This window comes from Hoplias malabaricus, chromosome 5 (genome assembly GCF_029633855.1).
Source record: "Hoplias malabaricus isolate fHopMal1 chromosome 5, fHopMal1.hap1, whole genome shotgun sequence".
NCBI lineage: Eukaryota > Metazoa > Chordata > Actinopteri > Characiformes > Erythrinidae > Hoplias > Hoplias malabaricus.
This window is the reverse complement of record NC_089804.1, coordinates 1,543,285-1,566,634: the sequence shown is the minus strand read 5'-3', so window position 1 is coordinate 1,566,634 and position 23,350 is coordinate 1,543,285. Positions and strand designations below refer to the sequence as shown.

The following is a 23,350-nucleotide window of genomic DNA, read 5'->3' as shown; positions in this document are numbered from 1 at the left end:
TTTTTTTCACAGGATGAGAGAGAGAGAGAGAGAGAGAGAGAGAGAGAGAGAGAGAGAGAGAGAATGAGAATCAGAGAGAGAGAGAGAAAATGGGCGAGAACAGTTTAAGGCACCACCACTGTTTTTTTTTTTATTAACTAACAAAATAAATAAGTTGTACAGTGAGCGTTGATTTTTTTTTCGAAGCTTTGATGTCCATTATAAAATGTGCGAGTCGACAGTTCCATGAGGAAACCCCTTTCGTGACATTCATCTTTTTATTTTTTTTGTTCTACAGAAAATAAACTACTCCCCCCTTTCCTTTTCTCTTAGCAAAGAAAAGAAGAATTAGAAAAAAAACAAAAAACAAAAACGAAAGCGATGAAGTATTTGGAAAATAAAAACAAACCAAAACCGAAGACGACTCCTTTATCAGTGTGAGAGAGAGAGTGAGTTCTGTTTAGTCTTTTTCACATCGGATGGTTTGGACCAGTCACGTTCCGAAAGCCAAAACAAGGAAAGGAAAACGAAATTTGTTTAGTTTTTTTTCTTTTCTCCGCCCACTGATGTGATGAGAGCGCAGTTCCTCCTCCCGGCCTGTCAGGGCACTGCTCAGCGACGGGGTGCGGAGAACCTGCTCTCCCCGCTCGGACCTCCGCCTCTGCCGGATCCCAGGCCTCCGCGGGCTGAGGGGGGACCGCGTCCCTCGCGGCCCATCCCATTTCCCATGATGCCCCGGGGCCCGCCTGGGCCGCGGTCGCCACGTCGGCCGTCTCCGGGGCCGCGGGTTTCCCGCTCTCGAGCCGCTCGCGTCTTCTTCTCCTCCACGTTCAGACGCACCTCGCCACGGAACATGATCGGCTTTTGAGAGAGAGAGAGAGATGTAAATAACTAATACAGAAGTAATTCACTGTCCCCCCTGAATGAAACCCTTTCTGCTCCACAGAGTGGGTCTCCTGCATGGGGCAGCCATGTCTCAGGGAATCTTTGCTCCATTCAGCCCACTAGGTGTCAGTATAACGGCTGCGTCGTCGCATAAAAGCACATGCTTTAGTGGCACTCTTCAGTAATAATCAAAGCGTCTGAGTATTTAAAAGCTCTATATAAATATAATGTATTATTTTATTATTAATATCAGAGCTTTAACGTAGTTAAATATGAGACATCAGGCCTTGAAGAGTTCAACAATCGTTTCCACTCCTCACGCTGTGATATGAAGCTCATTTCAGACACTTCTTCATCTTTCTGGGAAACCTACAGTTCCACCTTAAATCACTGCAGCTACAGGTACTGGCTGCTTCACCGTTTAAGGTGGAATTGAATATTCCGAGACCTCAGCTGCTCCTCGTGCTGTTTTCTGCTCGTTCTGAAGTAAAGGCCATAATCCACTGACACTACATTAACCTCAGAGAATACACTGGGGTCATAGAGTTTAAAGGAGGAAACACTGACCCCTGGGGGTCTCTTTGGGTGCAGCGTCTCAGTTTGAAGGCAGACTGGAGCGGAAGGGCTAAGGAGATCCATAAAACTGTGGTCTGAGAAACTCCTGCTGACCTCAGATCCCTAACTCCTTATGAATTCCCACCATCTTGGAAAGTAATGTTTAAAACCCCCAACAACTTCCTTTTCCAGTATTTTCCAACTGAACAGGATTAACTTCGGGCTCAAGCAAGAACCCTCAGAGAGTGAGATATCACCATCCCTCACCTTGGCTCCCAGAATCCTTTGCACCGGGTCGGAATCATCAAAGACAACGAAGCCGAAGTTAGGAAGTTTCCCACCGACGCCCTTCGTGTTGATGCGCATCTCCACCACGTTCCCAAACGCTGAAAAACACACACACACACACACATCAATGGCCGTTCACAACATGGACGCTGTAAGAACACCGACAGGTCAGAGAGTGTGTGCTACAGTGTGTATTACTGCGTAAAACAATCCTCACTCATGAAGAAGTCCTTGAGCTCGCCCTCGTCGATGTCGTGAGGAAGGTTACCCACAAACAGCTGGTGACTGTCGGGGTAACGCACCGAACGACGGCCTTCAGCTTCTCCGCCTTCAGACTCGCCACGACCTGAAACAGCACAGCAGTGACACGGCTTTACAGCGGGTAGCTCCAGTCAGAGCCGGGGTCCCTCTCCTCATCAGAGAGGTGCTAATGCACTGAAAACATGGCGTGTTTATTCAGGGGCTTGAAGGAGGGGTGTCTAAAGCCCCGTGCCCACTCTGGACCTCACCATGTCCTCATTCATTAGGTGTTTCTTACTCTTTAATAAAGAACAGTATCACACTGCTGTCCCTGGGATTTGAACCTCAAAACAAAGACAGTGTCACAAATGAAGCACAACAGCACCCCCTTCCACTTAATCTCCATGAACTTACCTTTAAACCCGAAGTAGGGTTTTCCGCCCTGAGCCTCAGACGAAGCTCCATCTGCAGGGAACACACACAAAAAAACCCTCTGTTAATCCCATTTCACCTGGTGGCATGTGGTTTATGGTGCTTTTCCACTGCACGGTTCCTACTCTACTCTTCTCTAATCTAGTAACTCAGGTCCTGGTTCTGGAAGCGGGTTCTTGTTTAGTGGCTGTTCTCTCGTGGTTCAGAGCGAGTCGAGACTAAACCGTGGCGTGTAAACCTTGCAGAGCGCTGATCGTCCAGAGAGAGTCGTCACTCTACGCCACGCAACGCAGACGACCAGCACCAACTCTCCATCTGTAAAATCTCCAGCTGCAGCAGAGATCACGTTTGTTTTTATCCGACTCACGACGGCAGCTCGTAAAATTACACCGTGGTCTTTTGAAGAGGTTCAAACGCTCCTTGGATCGGTGGCCGACGAAAGAATCCAGCGAGAGCTGGACGCTGCAACAAGGAAGGAACAAACTCTACTGATCTGTCTGAACTGATGACGGAGCTGTGTTCAGTCCCAAACAACAACAACACGCCGATACACCATGAGTAAACACCGCTTAACGTTACCACCGCCGTTGTTGTGGTTTCCAAAGACCACTGTTCCCCTTAGAGACAGGGTTTTGAGACGACACTGATACATTTTGAGGGGGAGCTGTGGGAGTGGGACTAAAGTAAAGTAGAGTGCATGTTCTACACAGTGGAAAAGCACCATTAAGTTTTATTCGTTTACCTGGTCTGGGTCCTCGGGGAGTGAATCCGGGTCGTTCTCGTCGCTGGTCTCTGGGCATCGGAGCCTGAGCGTCCTGCTTCACCTCCACACGCGGCTGAACACAAACACAACTTTAAATACAAGTCTCATATTCCACTTCCAAGTCAATCAACACACAACCACTAAACCCCCCCAGTACAGTGCAGTCAATGTGTGACAGATCCAGGTGGGACTCACCTGTACGCTGGGGGCCTTAACCACATGAGGTGGGATTCCAGAGGCAGGGAGGGCTCCACTGGGAGGAAGGTTCTTACTGGTCACTGAAGCCCAGGAGAAAGTCTGGAGAAAAACAACAACGTTCAGTGAGACTCTAGCGTTGATAACTCCTTACTTACTACTGCCCCCTGTGGCAACAACCAGGTGGTGCTGTTTACTATAAATAATAGTAATATTTAAGTGTACAAATGTGTTTTAAAGCGTGTGTTTACTTTTGGGGGCTCGGGGGTCTGGGGAGGGGGAGTAGGGGCAGGAACAGGGGTGGGTGCTTTCTCTTCTGGTTCTTCCGGAAGCTTCTCTTCCACCTCCGGCTCCGCCTCCTCCACCTGAAGCTCCGCCTCTGCGTTTAGCTCAGGCTCCACCTCGGGGCTGACCTCTGGTTCTGGCTGAGGCTCAGGCTCCGCCTCCGGCACCACCTCCTCCTGCTGCTCCTCCACTCCATTACTGAGAGACACAGTTAAGAGGCGTGGTTTAGAAGTGTGTGTGTGCGCACTAAACCAGTAAATAAACAGCCCACAGCTTCACTTCCTTCATCACAGCAGGTCAAAGCCTCGTATCTCCATGTACGACAGTTAACAGAGATGTTACTTCTGCTCTAAACCCAATTAAACTTAATGAATAGAACCGTAGACAGTTTGTTATTTGTAGCGCCTTTTGAAAACAGTTCTAAACTGCAGCAGAAACAGTTCTTCTATTGAATTGGGAATCAGAACCCTTTCTAGTGCTGTACAGAACCACTTTCAAAAAGGTGTCACACAGAACCACACACAGCACACTCTCCGTCGGTCTGAAGAACCATTTCACCAAGCGCACGGTTCTCTACAGAACCACTGTAAAAACATCTCTGTAAGAGAGTACATTATCTGTGAGGGTTAATTACATCCATGCAATAGCTGTTAGTGCTTACTCTGAGAAACAGCGTCGCAGAGTGAGAGAGAGGTGTGTGTGTGTGTGTGTGTGTGTGTGTGTACCTGACAGGGGGAGGCTCGTAGTAAGCCGCTCCAGCGGAGCAGTCCTGAGCAGGTTCGGGAGAAGTGTGAGTCTCCACCTGCTCCTCCTCAGCCTCCTCTTCCTCAGACTCTACAGGAAAACAGAGAGCCCCACATTAACAACGTCACAGAGCTCAGAGCTGACGGGCCCCGCCCCGGTTTACACCGACAGAACCTCAGCAGACCGGCACCGGACAGGGTGGGTCAGCAGAGATATGTGTGTTCTGTAAATTTACCTCCCAACTCCGCCTCAGAGTCTCCGAACACTTCCTCCTCGTAGCGGAAAATATCGTTGTGGACGTAGAACTTATTCACCGCAGAACCCTGAGAGAGAGAGAGAGAGAGAGAACAAAATTAATTTTGCCATAAGTCCTCATTTAAAAGCTTCACCTGAACTGTATTTTTTTGGCTGGTGATTTCTGTGTGTGTGTGTGTGTGTGAGAGAGAGAGAGAGAGAGAGTGAGAGAAAGCCCACCTCAGGGGCGAGGACGAAGGTCTGCATGAACCTCCTCATGGGTCGGCCGCTGTTGGAGAGCTCCCCCATCACCTGCACCACCACCCCGTCCCCCAGAGTCGCGTGAGCGTCGACGTGACGGATCTTAGTGTGACACTCACTGAACTGGAGGGACATCACCTTCTTATGGATCTCCTGAGAGAGAGAGGAGAGAAATATGATTTGAAAACACCCTGTAGGACGCTGTAGATGTGATTTGTGTCTCAGCGCTGCAATGACACTGATGTGGTGGTGTGTTAGTGTCGTTCACTGTAGAGGGAGTGAGGAGCTGTGTGTGTACAGTGTAGTTTATGACTGATGTAGTTCACTGTAGAGGGAGTGAGGAGCTGTGTGTGTACAGTGTAGTTTGTGACTGATGTAGTTCACTGTAGAGGGAGCGAGGAGCTGCGTGTGTGTACAGTGTAGTTTGTGACTGATGTAGTTCACTGTAGAGGGAGTGAGGAGCTGTGTGTGTACAGTGTAGTTTATGACTGATGTAGTTCACTGTAGAGGGAGAGAGGAGCTGTGTGTGTACAGTGTAGTTTGTGACTGATGTAGTTCACTGTAGAGGGAGTGAGGAGCTGTGTGTGTACAGTGTAGTTTATGACTGATGTAGTTCACTGTAGAGGGAGTGAGGAGCTGTGTGTGTACAGTGTAGTTTATGACTGATGTAGTTCACTGTAGAGGGAGGGAGGAGCTGTGGTGTACAGTGTAGTTTATGACTGATGTAGTTCACTGTAGAGGGAGAGAGGAGCTGTGTGTGTACAGTGTAGTTTGTGACTGATGTAGTTCACTGTAGAGGGAGCGAGGAGCTGTGTGTGTACAGTGTAGTTTATGACTGATGTAGTTCACTGTAGAGGGAGTGAGGAGCTGTGTGTGTACAGTGTAGTTTATGACTGATGTAGTTCACTGTAGAGGGAGAGAGGAGGTGCGTGTGTGTACAGTGTAGTTTGTGACTGATGTCGTTCACTGTAGAGGGAGCGAGGAGGTGCGTGTGTGTACAGTGTAGTTTGTGACTGATGTCGTTCACTGTAGAGGGAGCGAGGAGCTGCGTGTGTACAGTGTAGTTTGTGACTGATGTCGTTCACTGTAGAGGGAGCGAGGAGCTGCGTGTGTACAGTGTAGTTTGTGACTGATGTCGTTCACTGTAGAGGGAGCGAGGAGCTGCGTGTGTGTACAGTGTAGTTTGTGACTGATGTAGTTCACTGTAGAGGGAGTGAGGAGCTGTGTGTGTACAGTGTAGTTTGTGACTGATGTCGTTCACTGTAGAGGGAGCGAGGAGCTGCGTGTGTACCGTGTAGTTTGTGACTGATGTCGTTCACTGTAGAGGGAGCGAGGAGCTGCGTGTGTGTACAGTGTAGTTTGTGACTGATGTCGTTCACTGTAGAGGGAGCGAGGAGCTGCGTGTGTGTACAGTGTAGTTTGTGACTGATGTCGTTCACTGTAGAGGGAGCGAGGAGCTGCGTGTGTACAGTGTAGTTTGTGACTGATGTCGTTCACTGTAGAGGGAGCGAGGAGCTGCGTGTGTGTACAGTGTAGTTTGTGACTGATGTAGTTCACTGTAGAGGGAGCGAGGAGCTGCGTGTGTGTACAGTGTAGTTTGTGACTGATGTAGTTCACTGTAGAGGGAGCGAGGAGCTGCGTGTGTGTACAGTGTAGTTTGTGACTGATGTAGTTCACTGTAGAGGGAGCGAGGAGCTGTGTGTGTACAGTGTAGTTTGTGACTGATGTAGTTCACTGTAGAGGGAGGGAGGAGCTGCGTGTGTACAGTGTAGTTTGTGACTGATGTAGTTCACTGTAGAGGGAGGGAGGAGCTGCGTGTGTACAGTGTAGTTTGTGACTGATGTAGTTCACTGTAGAGGGAGCGAGGAGCTGCGTGTGTACAGTGTAGTTTGTGACTGATGTAGTTCACTGTAGAGGGAGCGAGGAGCTGCGTGTGTGTACAGTGTAGTTTGTGACTGATGTAGTTCACAGTAGAGGGAGTGAGGAGCTGTGTGTGTACAGTGTAGTTTGTGACTGATGTAGTTCACTGTAGAGGGAGGGAGGAGCTGCGTGTGTACAGTGTAGTTTGTGACTGATGTAGTTCACTGTAGAGGGAGCGAGGAGCTGCGTGTGTACAGTGTAGTTTGTGACTGATGTAGTTCACTGTAGAGGGAGCAAGGAGCTGCGTGTGTGTACAGTGTAGTTTGTGACTGATGTAGTTCACTGTAGAGGGAGGGAGGAGCTGTGTGTGTACAGTGTAGTTTGTGACTGATGTAGTTCACTGTAGAGGGAGCGAGGAGCTGTGTGTGTACAGTGTAGTTTATGACTGATGTAGTTCACTGTAGAGGGAGCGAGGAGCTGCGTGTGTGTACAGTGTAGTTTATGACTGATGTAGTTCACTGTAGAGGGAGCGAGGAGCTGCGTGTGTACAGTGTAGTTTGTGACTGACGTAGTTGCAGAATGAAGACTCACCGCTTGGCCATAAACTGCCTCCTCTGGTTTCCCACTGCCATCCACACCGCCGTGAACGTACGAGGAGTTCCTCCCGTAAAACCTGCAGAGAGAAAACAGCAAGAGGGAGGGAGAGAGAGAGAATGAAAACACAAAAATATAAAAACAAAAACATTATAAAGAATAGAGAGAAAGAACAGCGGAGGCAAAGAAATAGTGCATGAAAAAGACAAGAGGGCGATGGAAGAGAGGAGAAGGTTAATAATGTGTTCTCTCATCTTAACAAATCATGCCCACAGTTTAATAAAGACGTCTCAGAATCAAGACTCTGTCCATCTGCCTTTCAGAAAGGACCGAGGGAATAAGGGACAGAGAGAATAAGGGACCAAGGGAATGGGGGAATGAGGGAGAGAGGAAATAAGGGAATGAGGGAATAAGGGACTGAGGGAATAAAAGACAGAGGGAATAAGGGACCGAGGGAACAGAGGGACCTAAGGAATAAGGGCCAAATGGAGGGTGCATGTGAGAGAGGAGCCTCAGACCATGGTCCTGAACAAACAGCTGGTCTCAGATCAGACTGAACCAGGTCCGGTTCGTGTGCAGCGTGAACATGTTCTGAAAGGTTCAGACCGATCACAGGAAGCAGACGCAGTGTAAAAGCGTAAAGAGACGCCGCGTCCAGACGACCCTCTCACTGCCTTTATTCCAAACCAGAGCAGAACTCACGTAAAACCTTCATCTTTAATTTCACTGTGAACTCCTCACTGTCCCCACACTGCGCTCCTTCAGTGAAAACTGAACCTCACACGATACTCAACTTCTCTGTGGTTCTGAGGGTTTTAACGTTGAGTTGTTTACATGAGGGAGAATTAAATATAATAATATTACCCCTCTCTCCAGTCTCTCTCTCTCTCTCTCACACACACACACACACACACACACACACACACACACACACACACACTCTCTCTTCTTCTGCTCTAACTCCCCACACAGGGCAGAAACACACTGTGTCACTATCAGAAGGGCACTCAGTGGTGCAGAAGGTGAAGTGCAGACGGGTGTGGTTTGGGACGCAGCAGTAATCCTCCAGCACCAGTTCAACCATTTAATGTGGAACTGAAAACGTGAACAAGGAGCTGCTGATTAATCAGGATAAGGAAGGTACGTATAAGCACTGTGTGTGTGTGTGTGAGAGAGATCTCTCGAACTGAGCCACAATTAACAGTAGTATTATTAAGCAGTAAACTGTAGAAACCAATCAGTGTTGAGGACGTAGGTGACACTTCCTTCAAAATCTTTTTAGAATAAGAGTCCCTTCAGAAAGACTGTCTCTGCCACATTAACACAGTTAAAGCTTGGCCTCATGTTGCCTAGCGACCGCACACAGCGTTAATGGACTACACTGTGTGGCGGAGGAGTAATGAAGTGATTATTGTGGCAAATAAACGAATGAAACATTGGTGTATTTTATAAAATTTGACCGTGGTTTATCACTTTATCAGAACACACTATACACACACGTACAGTACAGAACCTCCCCCAGTCCACAAGGAACTACATTACATTAGACCCCTGTCATTTATTGTGATTCTGCCCAGAAATTAAATAAAATACTAACACAATCAAAAACTTAAAGCATAGATCACACTATTTTTTTCATGGAATGAGGAATGAGTGTTGAACCATAAACCTCTCCATAAATCAAACCACTGCTGACAAACACAGCAGTTCTCCACACTGTTCACCAATGGGGGGCGCTATATTCTTGCTCTGGCCCCCGGGACAGGACATGTTCTGATAAAAACTGCCCCAATGCCTGATCTGACCTGTGATTTTTACCCTCAGCCCCCTGCGGTCTGTCCCAGAAGCTGCAGGTGATTGGTTGTGAGTGTGTGTGTCAATCATAGCACCATCTGTCATGAAGGAAAGCGATTGGCTGTCTAAAAAGGGGGCGGGAGCATGCTGTGGAGTGGGGGGTGTATTCCTTGTGTTTCCTGTGGGTTCATATTTAAATGAATCTATGTGAAGGTCTATTGATGCCCTCTCTAATGGTCATCGGTGATGTGTCTATCGTAAAACCTATCGCTATGGTTCAAATCGCCCGGGACCCAACACAAACACCGCGTAACCATGGCAACCTCAGTCCTAGGACCTAGGACCTCCTCTCCCTAACCCAGGAACCCAGTGATGAAAACGTAAGCGTCCTCCTCTGCGGTCCTCACCTGTGCAGGTAATCAGGCGCCTTGTTGAGGAGTGTGTAGTACTGCCTCACAAACTCGCGCCCTACGAGCAGGGGGCTGGGTTTCTCCATCACCATCTCTTTCAGGTGCACAGGTCAGGACGCTGGAACACAGGAACACAGCAGGGACACCATGAGGACGGTACAGGGACACAGCAAAGTACAGACGGGAAACGTGAGGGACACCGCAAGGAACAGTCCAGGATTAGTCCTGTATCTAGATTTAAATCAGGATTTAGACCAGGATTACTGTCATTTTAATGGCTTTAGGGTCAGATTAGTCAGGATTAACTGGAGTGTAACACCGTATTAGAACAGTGTAACTGGATTATTCTCATTCACTGTAGTTTAGACCAGAACTACTGCAGTTTTACAGCTGTGTAGTTTGTGATGAGATTGATCTGAGGTTCAGTACTGGATTAGTCCTGCTGAACTGGGATTTACAACAGGATTAGTCCAATGTATCTGGTCCTAGGGTTCTGTTTAGTAGAGGATTAACCCCTTTTAAACAGGTTTAAGAGCCAAATATACCCCGTCTAACTGGATTCAGAACCGGATTAGTCTCATTTACACACATTAAAGCAGAAATAATCCTATTTTAACTGATTCAGAGCAGGATTAGTCGGATTAATCTGGACTTAGTCAAAGAATGAAAGCTGTTTAACTGGATTCAGAGCAGGACTAGTTCCGTCTGACTCGGTTCAGACTCGTTAACAGGTTTTAGAGCAGGATTAATCCGGTTTAACCGTGGTTTTGTACAGGATTAGTTCACTTTAACTGTATTCGGTAGAGGATTAATCCGGTTTATTTGGATTAAAAGAAGGGTTAGTTGAAGTGGATTCAGACTCGGGATATTCACAGTTAAAGTGTCGGCTCGTGAATGTTGTAACGCCACTGATACGCATCGAGTATTGTGAAACTTAGCCTAGCCTCTTCCTACACGAACTCCGCGGTCCACCTTAAATGGCGCAGCAACGGCGCGGAGTCCGTGACGCTTAAGGAGGAGCGGAGAGTTAGAAAAGGAAGCTGCGAAGTTGGGCCGAAAAGTGGAATAAAGACACGCTGAAACGGCGGATGGGGGTCTGATCTCCCTCCGAGCCCCGTTCGCGGCGGTCCGGGCGGATTAAAAGCGCTCTCGGGGAGTTTTCCACGGGGTTAAAGAGGGGAAAGTGAAAGCGAGTGCCGCGGTGGGAAGCGTCGCAGTTACGGCTAGCTCCGGGGTCTAACCCGGGCGGCGGAGGAGCTCAGCTGGGACGTTCGGTCGGTCCCCACGCACGGAGTCACTCCAGCGCCGGTGCCGTGAGAGCCACAGCGCGGAAGAGTGCTGATCAGGGTCGGACCGAACCGAACCGAACCCAGCGACGGAGGGGGACAGGGGTCGGCGGCATGTGCGGAGACAAAGCGGCTAAAGCGCTAAAAGCTAACGGCGGCGCTCGGCTCCTCTCCGTGTCCCGAACTCTCTTTTCTCACCGAATCGAGAAGAAGCTGCTGCGGCTCCGCGGGGTTCGGCCGAGGCTCCGTCTCCGCTCCGGTCTGCGCTGCGCTGCGGTGTGTCGCTCCGCCGGGGTCCGCTCTGCTCCGCGCTCTTCGTGTGTTGAACAGTGCGTGTGTTTGTTGTGTTGGTGTTTGTTGTGTGTGTCGCTCTCGGCGCGCGCACAGAAGCCCACAGCCCAGCCGGCGGTGCCGCGTTATGATCGGCACCCTGCCGAATCCTGCGCCCGCCGTCACTTCCGCCCACACTCTGATTGGCCGAGCCTCGAATCTCAGCTGTCAATCAACTCTCTTATTATTATCGTTATTATTACATTTAAAACTGTACACAACTGTTACACTTGTTCACAAATATAACTTTTATATTCATAAATACATAAAGATACATCCGTTAGTCATTTCACAGTGTTACTAGAGGTCCACTGCCTGGTTTTCTTTTGTCTTGAAGTTGTATCTATTTGTGGGTGTTCACCGTGTTCTTGTGTAAGTTTTTTTAAAAAAAGACATGAATTCATTTTATTTTTAAATGTTTCTATGTGATCCATAACTTCTATATTTTATTCAATCTAACAATTCTTTTTTTAATTCCCTGAAAACGTAAGTTGTGTCTTGACTGGAAAATCTCCCAGTACCAGAACTCACTGGACACCCCTCACGTGTACAGACCTCAATACCACCGTGTACATGAACACATAGTTCATTTTAAATCTAGAACCACAGTTGGTGGTGGGGGGGGTTAGATGTGCATTAACAGTGCACTCATTACTGTGTGACGCCAAAGAACCATCACAGATATCACAGGACATTTTGCCCTGAAAAATACCAAACCTATGGACAGTAAAGTGACCCGATGAACAATAAACTCACTGCATACGCTTCTATCTGTAAAATGTCTGTGGAGTTTGCCCCTGCAGCTATTGCCCTCCTTAGATGAACACATCAGTGGTCAAAGGAAACACTGCAATGCATCATGGGAAGCCGCTGTGTGCTGTTTTACACCAATAATGGCTGTGCATCGTGGGATTATATGAGTGCAATAAAAAATGCTTTTACACACAATTAGAAAATGGAAGCACCCCAAAATAGGGCACTGGGCCCAAAAAAAGCTGTAATTACAGATGTTATATCCAGTACACATTATTAATACCCCAATAACACACACACACACACACACCGTCAAGTACCTGGTTTAATGTCCAGTGGGGTATAAGATGTGGACTTAAAAAGACATGCCATGATATTTGAATTAGTTATAAATAAAGAGCCTAATCTTCGCTGCTGTAGTAAAGTTAGGAGGAGGAGGATGTCTCCTCGAGTAAAAGTGCTGTTACTTTGGTAAATGTATGTTTACAGCTTGTGCTTCAAGTAAAACAATCTGAAACCTGGGAGCTACTTCAGTCCTGAATGACCAAGCTGTGGCCTGAAGAACACCCAGCGTCCCTCAGCACAGTGGACCACTCTGTTCCTCTCTTTCTGGATCATTCTGCTCTGGAGTAACAGGCAGGAGCTTAAGAGTTAGCGTTGGGACCCAATCACAAAGCAGCACCGGTGGCAGTTCCTTACAAAATATTAATAATTGCACAGCATTTTTAAAACGTACTTTTTCAGCCACCAGACCCACGTGGAGCCCTCACGGTCTCAGAGTCAGTGATGGGACTGTGCCATTTTCACTAATATTCACTATTGTTTAAAGAAAAGTGAAAAGTATTTGAACAATTTTCTGATGTCACAAAACGTCTCTGATATTTATTGAAATTACTGTGAGCTACACTTCATTATTTCTATTCGTAATTACGGAATAAAGACAGTAACATGTTCCAAAGTGACGCCAATTACATCCTTAGCCGTGGTAGCTAACAAAGCGTGCTAACATCCTAACTAATCCCACTTCGATACAAAACACCGTTCTCTTTGGATAAATTAGCCACATCTCTGCAATCACAGCTACCTCCAGCTGAAAACAAGCGCGAGAACACGCATTCACTTTGATCAACGACGAGATACACGGCTTTGTTAAGAAAACCTTGTGTTAGCTTAGCATAACATTAGCAGCCCGACTCCCTGTTGTGATTTTAAATCAGGCGGATTCTAAGGCGACCACATGGGGCCTTCGGTGGGGCAGTTTTTGCTGGGGTACAAAACATGATGCACCGCACCGGTTGTGAATAAAAAAGAAGTCCTATTCGTGCGCAGTGTGTCGCGGGAAAACAACGTCAAAATAAAATAAACAAATTAATAATATAAAGATTAATTTGGTTAATTTTATTAAAAAAAAAAAAAAAAAACACTGAAAGCTCTGTCAAGCGCCCTGAAGCGTAAATCCAGAGACATATTTAACGTTATTTTTGTGTGGTCAAAATATAAAGAAAAAATTCAACGCATTAATAAAAGTGAATTTTTATTTTAAAAAGAATAAAACCCCCAAATATCTTGTATCTCAGAGAGGAAAGAAATACTGATAAATTCAGATAAATAACTGGTGAATAAGGAGCCGACTTTATCTTAATCCAAACCCTGTGCTCCACTGGCTGACTCTTCCAATCCACACTGGGGTGCTGTCCCCAGCAATGACCCAGCATGCAACTCTTCAGAGAGGTGGAGGCCGTTAGAGATGGAATAAAATGGTGTGTGTGTGTGTGTGTGTGTTGAAGATGTGGAGACCCCTGGTTCTATTCACCTCCACTGGAGGGAACACAGATCGGACGTTGTATCAGAAAATACACTGTGAGGTGGTGGAGGCGGAGCTCTGACCTCAGGAAGTCTGATAATTATTACAGGAACCTGAACAAAATAAAATCCAACATTTTCTCCAGTGACACCTAGTGGCCTGAATGTAGCAGAACTATGATAAAACCTATTTTAAACATGTCCGCCCCCATGTGGAGGACCCTCTCTATGGAGCATAATCTCATAATGTTTTTTGAAAATACTAATAAATAATGAGATTTACACACATTGTATTCTCCATACACTCCTCTGTAAAGGTCCACTTTGGAGATGGTGCTGTTGACTGACTGAGATATTTAACTTTATATAAAAGACCATTTTATATAAGAACACTTAATTTAATCAGGTTTATTTGTCTGAACTTTAACCTGATTCAGGGGGAGAACCCTGAAACCAATCAATTAACTCTCCTCCCCTTCCATCACATCAGTTTATGAACATCATCATAATTTAATGTAATATCACACATGGTTAATAAAACTATTATAACAGAGTTTTATCTGGGATCAGGACGAAGAAATTCAGATCACTTTTCATATGAATGACATCTGGTTTTGTCTTGTTTTTGTTGTACGTACCACCACCACCACCAACAACAACAACAACAACAACAACAACAAATAAAACAACAAGTAAAACAACAAATAAAACAACAACAACGACAACAAATAAAATAACAACAACAACAATGACAACAAATAAAACAACAAGTAAAACAACAACAACAACAACAAATAAAATAACAACAACAACAACGACAACAAATAAAACAACAAGTAAAACAACAACAACAACAACAACAAATAAAACAACAACAACGACAACAAATAAAATAACAACGACAACAAATAAAACAACAAATAAAACAACAACAACGACAACAAATAAAATAACAACAACAACGACAACAAATAAAACAACAAGTAAAACAACAACAACAACAACAACAACAAATAAAACAACAACAACAACGATGATGATGATGTTCCTATGTCCCCAGTGTCCTACACTCCCTGGTTCCTTTATGTTCCCTGGTTCTCTGTAGTTCTAATAAGAACCTGAAACAAGGCTCCCCCTCATCTGTGATCTCCTCTGTGTGTTCCTGTTCCCCAGACCCGCCACCAGGGGGAGACTAGACCCCTCAAACATCCAGGACACTGCCCCAAAGAGAAAACGAGAGGTGCACACAAACAGAACTAACATTTATAAATGTTTCACCTCGACATGAACACAACAGCAGAGTTAATGTGTGTTAGGGGGACACTAAACTGGGGAGCCTAGGGCCCTGGGGACAGAGTTACACTGTCCTTCACTTCAATAAATAAATACACATGGCCCTTTCTAGAAGGAAACTACATTCTTAACTTTCAGTGGAAGCCAGTGTTACAAGATTGAATTCAGAGTAATTTTGGAGCGTTTCTATTGGTTCATTCATCATTACATTTACACACAGTGTGAAGGACAGCTGCTGTGTTCAGAGGGTGCAGTAAACACAGAGATACAGGGTTTTAATCGGAGAGTGATGACGTATTTATTTAGTGAAAGACAGAGTAACGATGAAGACAACACACACACACACACTCCTCACAGACAGTCACCCGGAGCGAGACTTGAACCCACAGCCTCCTGGACCCTGGAGCTGTGACAGAGACACTACACTACACCACTATATTTTGGAGAATCAAATAAAACCAAGGGCAAGTTAAAAGCCTCTGTTAAACCTTTACAGAGAAAGTGGGGCCTGTTCCAGTGGCACAGACCCTGAGGTTCTCACCCCCTCAGACAAACAGCACCTACAGCACACGCACCTGAGAGATTCAGACCATATCCAGCTCCACTCTGTCCTCAGAGCTGAAAATATACACCGCTGCCTGTGTGCAGCCTTCCTCTGTGAGAACAACAGCCCAACACTGGGTCTGAAAGGACGTGGAGCTGGAGGGAAAAAGGAAATTGACTCAAACCGAGCAAAACTCACGAGCCCCTGGTGTTTCTCTGAATAATTGAGACTCCACAGTCACAGGTTTTCTGTTAAATACAGGGTTTATTTTTAAAAATGAATTTGACCTGAAATGGAAGAAATGAAGTGTGTTTTCTGTGAGGATTTAATTCTAATATAAATGTGTGTTTGTGTTTGAGAGTGAAAGAGGAATATTCGTGTTATAACCACGGCCCTGTGGCTGTCTCTGACTTGCCCTGACGACTGTGTGGTTTAAACAGAAACTAAAACGTCTCTATCGCTAAATCTCTAATGCCTTTCTGCAGATGTATCATTTAAAGGGGAACATGACCAGAGACGAGGAGCACCTGGGGCATAACAAGGGGCAGGGTCACACAGGAGGAACAGGTGGGAACGGCCCAGGGGGCGGGCTAAGGCTGGACAAAGGCGGAGACAAGGGAGGAGACTGGAACAAAACAAAACAGAGCCATGTGCTCCTTTAGCATCTAATCCACTCATTCATTCATTCATTCATTCATTCATTCATCTTCTATAAGCACTTCATCACGTTCAGGTTTGGGGTGCGTTCACTGTTCAAGACGGGAGCACTGTGGACAGTTTTAAACACTCACACAGTCACTCACACACTCACCCTGTCACTCACACACTCACCCAGTCACTCACACACTCACCCAGTCACTCACACACTCACCCTGTCACTCACAGACTCACCCGGTCACTCACACACTCACCTGGTCATTCACACACTCACCCGGTCACTCACACATTCACCCTGTCACTCACACACTCACCCTGTTACTCACACACTCACCCTGTCACTCATACACTCACCCGGTCACTCACACACTCACCCGGTCACTCACATAGTCACTCACACACTCACCCTGTCACTCACACAGTTACTCACACACTCACCCTGTCACTCACACAGTTAGTCACCTGGTCACTCACACACTCACCCGGTCACTCACACAGTTACTCACACACTCAGCCTGTCACTCATACACTCACCCTGTCACTCACACACTCACCCTGTCACTCACACACTCACCCTGTCACTCACACACTCAGCCTGTCACTCACCCTGTCACTCACACACTCACCCAATCACTCACACACTCACCCGGTCACTCACACACTCACCCGGTCACTCACACATTCACCCTGTCACTCACAGTCTCACCCGGTCACTCACACACTCACCTGGTCATTCACACACTCACCCGGTCACTCACACACTCACCCTGTCACTCATACACTCACCCTGTCACTCACACATTCACCCTGTCACTCACACACTCACCCGGTCACTCACACACTCACCCGGTCACTCACATAGTCACTCACACACTCACCCTGTCACTCACACAGTTACTCACACACTCACCCTGTCACTCACACAGTTACTCACCTGGTCACTCACACACTTACCCGGTCACTCACACACTCACCCTGTCACTCATACACTCACCCGGTCACTCACACACTCACCCTGTCACTCACACAATCACCCTGTCACTCACACACTCACTCACACATTCACCCTGTCACTCACACAGCTACTCACCTGGTCACTCACACACTCACCCTGTCACTCACACAGTCACTCACCTGGTCACTCACACACTCACCCTGTCACTCACACAGTCACTCACACACTCACCCTGTCACTCACACAGTTACTCACCTGGTCACTCACACATTCACCCTGTCACTCAAACACTCACCCGGTCACTCACAGACTCACCCGGTCACTCACACACTCAGACAGTCACTCACACAGTCACCCTGTCATTCACCCACATCTGTTGACAGTTTTACACACTCACTCTGTCTCACACACACACACCTGTGAATAGTTGCACACACTCACAACTATGGCATGTGTGTGTGTGTGAGAGAGAGAGTGTGTGTGTGTGTGTTATATTTTTTTGCACCAAAGGTTCAGCTATGCTCTAAGTTCACAGGTGAGGGTGGACATTAAAACAGAAAGGAGGAGGTGTAGAGCTGTGGGTTTGAACCACAGCAGTGCAGCTGTGATGTGTGAGGGTGTGTGTGAGAGTGTGTGTGTGAGAGTGTGTGTGTGAGTGTGTATGTGTGTGAGAGTGTGTGTGTGAGTGTGTATGTGTGTGTGAGAGTGTGTGTGTGTATGTGTGTGAGTGTGTGTGTGTGTGAGAGTGTGTGTGTGAGTGTGTATGTGTGTGATAGAGTGTGTGTGTGCGTGGGGGGGTGGTTTAGTTGAAGAGGACAGAGTAATTAACACAAACGACACACACAATCTTTCCAGAGTCAGTTTTATTATAAAAATAAAGAGCTCTATGATGTCACTAACATTAACCTATTGTGTCCCAACGCTGAGTCAGTTCTGTTCCTCACAGCCTCCTAAAGAGTGTGGACACTTCATTCCTGACTTTAAAGGGTTTAATGTACAACATTAACACAGTCACTGACCACACACTCCGCAGGGACTCTGCACCTCTTTGGTGCTGCTGTTTCTACACGGGTTGTTTGTTTGTTTGTTTGATGTCCCCCAGAGTGGTGGTAAGTGTTTATTGTCCTTTATGGTGATTGTTTGATGTCCTCTGGGACATTTGTTGTGACTTTTGTTTGATGTTGATTGTTGTCTGTCCTCTAGGCTGTTGTTTATTTGTTGTCCTTTAGGGTGTTTGTTGTTGTTGTTTGTATTTGATCCTCCAGGGTATTTGTTTGTTTGTTTGTTTGTTTGTTGTCCTCCAAGGTGTTTGTTTGTTTGTTTGTTTGTTTGTTGTCCTCAAAGGTGTTTGTTTGTAGTTTGTTTGTTTGTTTGTTGTCCTCTAGTTTGTTTGCTGTTCAGCCGCCTCCTCAATCCTCTGCAGCAGTTCAGAGAAAGATGGCCGCCCCTGAGGATTCTGAAAATAAAAAAAACACAAACACAAAATAAACACACGCCTTCGTTTCCTGGGACTTGTTTGTTTGTTGTTCTGAAGTGTGTTGCCCTTTCATTTGCAAAAGTTTAACATTAATTTAAACATAAGACACATGCAACTGTAACTGCACTGTTTTATTTTTTTTCCCTCTGTTTACTGCCTCACTTCCTGTGAAGGGCTTTTACAGGTGGACGTCTGCTTCCTTTCACCTCCACTGTCCACTGTGTTATTCAGAACCAAAACACTGGTGTGTGTGTGTGTGCGTGTGTACCGCGTGCCAACACTGAAACATGATTTCGTAGACGTTTGGGGGACATTTCTGGGGTTTGTAGAGCCGCCCGCCCTGAGTGACCTCCTCCACGATTTCAACATTCGTCTTGCTCCCAAATGGAGTCCGACCTTCTGAGAAAACCTCCCACATCAGAACCCCTACAGAGAGAGAGAGAGAGAGAGAGAGAGATAGAGAGAGAGAGAGAGAGAGAGAGGAGAGAGAGAGAGAGAGAGACAGAGAGAGAGAGAGAGAGAGAGGAGAGAGAGAGAGAGAGAGACAGAGAGAGAGAGACAGAGAGAGAGAGAGACGTTGACGTTCAACACACCTTTAATTCAAAATTATTTACAAATAAAAAACAGTAACCAAGTTCAAAGACTCAATTAACTGAAATAAAAGAAAATAGAAATCAAATAAATAAATAAATCCATCCAGTCACAGATTCAAATTGAAACCAGCCAGTCCATCGGGTTCACAGAGCAAGCCCCCAGCCCCCCACACAGCAAAGAAACAGTCCACATTATCAGTCACAGAGTAGTAGCTGTACTCTACAGTGAGCCTCTTTAAAATCAAACCCCTGACCATCATGACGGGGTCAGTACCCCCAGTACCTTTCATTTTATTTTTTCTAGTACACCAGATGGCCAGTTTCGCAGCACCGTATAGAAAATTTAAAATCACTACTCTGTCCTTATTTGAAGCCGAGTACTCAGGACCATAAAAGAAAAGACAATCAGTAAAAGAGCCTAAAAATTTCATGCCCCACTCTTTCACCACACCCAGGATGGGGTGTAGCCGGGCACACAGCAAGAACAAGTGGGACAAGGTCTCAGTCTCACCACAGAAAGGACAGCCGTCCCCAAGTGCGGGATCAATCCGTGCCACGTGTCTGTTTGTGGCTATAATCCCATGTACAATCCTCCACTGGAGGTCACCCACCCTCTTCTCGATGGGTCGCTTGTACAGGGACCGCCAGCTACGTTTAGGGGAAGCATCAGTCGGAACAACCTCGGCCCACCCAGACTCCTTCACGTCCCTCAGGCTGCGGAGATGGATTGTTTTGACACAGGCCTGGTACAGGGTCCGCTTATGTAAAACACTGAAAATCCCAAGAGCAGGGGTGTCTAAAGACAGGAGTGTCCCCTGCCCCTCTTGCCATTCCTCCCAGTCCATGTCCATCATCAGCTCAGGGAACGTGACCTGCTGACTCAGATGTTGTTGTTTCCACCGGGGTGGCGTCCAGGTACTCACAGGCAGCAGCAGAGAGGTCAGCCCTCAGCCGGTCCAGCAGCTGCTGAGCTAACCGCACCGACCTCAGACCGACCATCTCAGCCAACCGCTCCGCAGGCACCCAGTCTCCACCCCTCCGCAGGTCACGAACCTTAACAAGTCCACTTTCCAGCAGGGCAGTCCTCAAAGCTCCTGAGACGAGCTGTAACGATGGAAAAGAGGCGTTGTGAAACAGTGGCTCCTCGAAGATCCACGCTGAAGGCTCCGTGGAATTGTCCCTTGAAAAAGAGAACAGGCGCCATGCCTCTAGCGCTGCTGTGTAAAATGGAGTCAGCCCCGTCAAATCCACCCCTTTCAGCAGAAGGGAGAACAGATGCCGGTCCAGCCCCAGACCACCAGCGCGCCGCAATAAAGCACAGGCCACGACCTTCCAGCCCCGCTCTCCTCCGTACAGCAACCGCTGCACAGCCTGTAGACGCAAGGTTGCGATTCTGGACCGGATGTCGATAAGTCCCTGTCCCCCCTCCTGCACAGGCAGAGACAGAACCGCTGCTCTGAGCCAGTGTTGTCCCGACCAGAAGAAGTTGACAAGTATTTTTTGGATGTCGTTGATCAGTTGTCTGGGTGGGTTGAGAACAGTGAACCTGTGCCACAAAGCTGATGCAACGAGGTTGTTCACAACCAACACTCGACCCCTGTACGATAACTGAGGGAGCATCCAGGACCATGAAGACAACCTGGCACGAACCTTCTCCACAACACCTTCCCAGTTCATTGCCATTGCTGCTTCAGTGCCCAGCCAAACCCCTAAAAACTTGATGCCGTGCCTGCTCCACCGAATCCCCCCCGGGAGTGATGGCAACATACTGTTGTGAGAGCCACACCACAAAGCCTCAGTTTTGTCCCAGTTAAGTTTGGCAGAGGTGGCCTTGCTGTAAACATTTAGAGTGTCTTGCAGGGACATAACATCCTGGTTATTTTTAACAATCACTGTTATGTCGTCTGCATAGGCAGAGACTTTATATAAAATGTTCATAATATTCAAACCTAAGAGTCTTTTCCTAATTAAAATCAGAAGGGGTTCCACTGCAAGTGCGTAGAGCTGCCCAGACAAAGGACAGCCCTGCCGTATCCCCCTACTGACAGGCACAGGAATACTCAAACCCCCTCCCGCCTTAATCAGACACGAGGCCCCTGAGTAGAGCAGTTTTACCCAAGACATAAAAACATCACCAAAACCAAAAGCATGTAAAACTGTAAAAAGATAATCGTGATCTACACGATCAAATGCTTTTTCTTGGTCCAGGGATAAAAAGCCAAACTCCAAATGAAACATTTTCGCATAGTCATACAAGTCTCTGATTAAAAACAGATTGTCATAGATGCAGCGTCGAGGCACACAGTAAGACTGGTCCTCATGAACAATCGTACTTAAAACACCCTTGAGTCTATTTGCAATACAGCGGGAGAGTATCTTGTAGTCTGAACATAGCAGTGAAACGGGTCTCCAATTTTTTAAAAGGCAGAGATCTCCCTTTTTTGGGATGAGGGATAAAACGGCGCGCTGACAGCTACTTGGGAGCACCTCAGCATCAAGGCCGGCCAGCAGAACCTCGTACAAATCCCTCCCGAGGATCCCCCAGAAAGCCTTGTAGAAGTCCACCGGCAGACCGTCGATTCCAGGCGCTCTCCCAGACGACAGCTGAGTGACAGCAGTGGTGAGCTCTTCAAACGTCAAAGTCGTATCCAGGTCCTGCTTGTGGTGCTCATCAAGTTGAGGGAGATCCTCGAGCAGGGTCGCGGAGCACTGCTGATCCCGAGCACCTGCCGTGTACAGTTCGGTATAAAAATCCATAGCCAGTCTCTTCACCTCCGCTGGGTCTGTCGTGATGGTTCCGTCTGCTTTACGGACAGACACCAAAGACTTGTGTGGATGAGAAGACTTCTCCAGATTAAAAAAGAAGGCAGTAGGAGCATCCATGTCCCGCACCGACATGAACCTGGACCGCACCAGAGCTCCCTTTACCTTCTCCTTTAAAATGTCACTCAGTTCCTGGAACTTCGCTGAGAGATCCGTTCGTAGATCCAGTGAATTCTGTAGAATCAGGCTGTCATGTATTGTAGAGATGTCCTGTTCCAGTTTACTCACTGCCGCCCTCAGTTTGGAGGTGGAATAGGCGGTGAAGTCCTGACAAAAGTTTTTAATTTGGGCCTTCCCCACTTCCCACCATTGCAGAAGGTTCACATAATCACCTTTTTTTCCAACCCACTCTCCCCAAAACAGTTTAAAAAGATCACAAAATGATTTGTCTGCTAAAAGTGTCTTATTAAAATACCACATTGGGCTGCCATAGGTCTGAGGAGCAACAGAAAAGACCACAGTACCATAAATGATGATCAGAGAAAGAGGTGGGCTGAATGGTGGACTGACTGATCATGTTACGAGCACCATCAGAAACATAAAAACGGTCCAAACGGGCCGCATACACACCCCCTTCAAAAACCCTGACCCAGGAGTACTGTCTGACAGAAGGGTGTTTTTCCCTCCAAACATCAACTAAATTAAACGCAGATAAAACCGTGGCCAAAGTCTGAGCGGACTGAGGATGAGGCTCTTCACCGTTTCTGTCGTTAACAAAATCCAGAGTGCAGTTCCAATCCCCTCCCAACACAACAGTGCCGTGTGAAGGTAGGGACTGCAGTAACTGCTCCAGCCTCACAAACAGCTCACCTCTTTCTGCACCTCTGTTTGGGGCATACACATTAATAAAAATAAAAACATGATCACTGAGTCTGGCTTTAACCATGAGAAGTCGTCCAGCTACTACTTCCTCTACAGACAGTACGTTCACTCTAGAGGACTGAGAGAAAATAATAGCAACCCCTGCGCTAACATTCGAACCGTGGCTCAGAAAACATTCCCCTTTCCACCACAGGCCCCACTCAGAGGCTGAGGCGGCATCACTATGTGTTTCTTGTAAAAAACATATATTTAATTTCTTAAGGGAAAAAAATTCATAAAAAAGGGCTTGTTTATCTTTGTCTCTAAAACCATTAACGTTTAAAGAGCCCACCCTTAGAAAACCCATAATAATAGAAAAGAGAGAGAAACAGTAACAGAGCAGGAAAACAGCAGAAAGATTAAGAGAGACCCTCTTCCTACGTGTTCCGTGTTCAGACATTTTTACGACCGGTACGAGACGCACCAGACTTAGCACTTTTTACTTTCCTGATCGCA

At 46.9% G+C, this 23,350-nt stretch overlaps 2 protein-coding genes across 2 annotated transcripts in view; both read right to left on the bottom strand.

Annotated features, from left to right (window-relative positions):
- Window positions 1-16: 16 nt before the first annotated feature.
- Window positions 17-11,263, bottom strand: g3bp2b (G3BP stress granule assembly factor 2b). The gene is made up of 13 exons (XM_066671517.1): window positions 11,004-11,263; window positions 9,517-9,637; window positions 7,313-7,394; window positions 4,841-5,014; window positions 4,602-4,689; window positions 4,348-4,456; window positions 3,589-3,820; window positions 3,338-3,439; window positions 3,122-3,215; window positions 2,362-2,412; window positions 1,925-2,053; window positions 1,687-1,805; window positions 17-840 (listed from the first exon to the last, which is right to left on the bottom strand). Exons 2-13 carry the CDS (start codon window positions 9,609-9,611, stop codon window positions 592-594), a joined length of 1,524 nt encoding a protein of 507 aa, XP_066527614.1. The 5' UTR covers window positions 9,612-9,637; window positions 11,004-11,263; the 3' UTR covers window positions 17-591.
- A 6,739-nt stretch (window positions 11,264-18,002) lies between these two features.
- The window catches only part of txk (TXK tyrosine kinase), a 27,005-nt gene continuing 21,657 nt past the window's right edge, over window positions 18,003-23,350 (bottom strand). The window contains exons 14-15 of the mRNA XM_066671515.1: window positions 18,886-19,043; window positions 18,003-18,596 (exon numbers count right to left, since the gene is read on the bottom strand). Of these exons, the coding sequence (XP_066527612.1) occupies window positions 18,522-18,596; window positions 18,886-19,043 (233 nt within the window). The 3' untranslated portion in view covers window positions 18,003-18,521. The remainder of the gene's footprint in view (window positions 18,597-18,885; window positions 19,044-23,350) is intronic.

What these genes read in the sequence shown, in the direction of transcription:
- g3bp2b (XM_066671517.1), bottom strand. Translation starts at nt 9,611, where the DNA reads ATGGTGATGGAGAAACCCAGCCCCCTGCTCGTAGGGCGCGAGTTTGTG. An exon ending in AGACCCCCGAGCCCCCAAAA is followed by an intron (nt 3,440 to 3,588) that starts GTAAACACACGC and finishes GTTTTTCTCCAG; the next exon opens with ACTTTCTCCTGGGCTTCAGT. An exon ending in TTAAGGCCCCCAGCGTACAG is followed by an intron (nt 3,216 to 3,337) that starts GTGAGTCCCACC and finishes GTTTGTGTTCAG; the next exon opens with CCGCGTGTGGAGGTGAAGCA.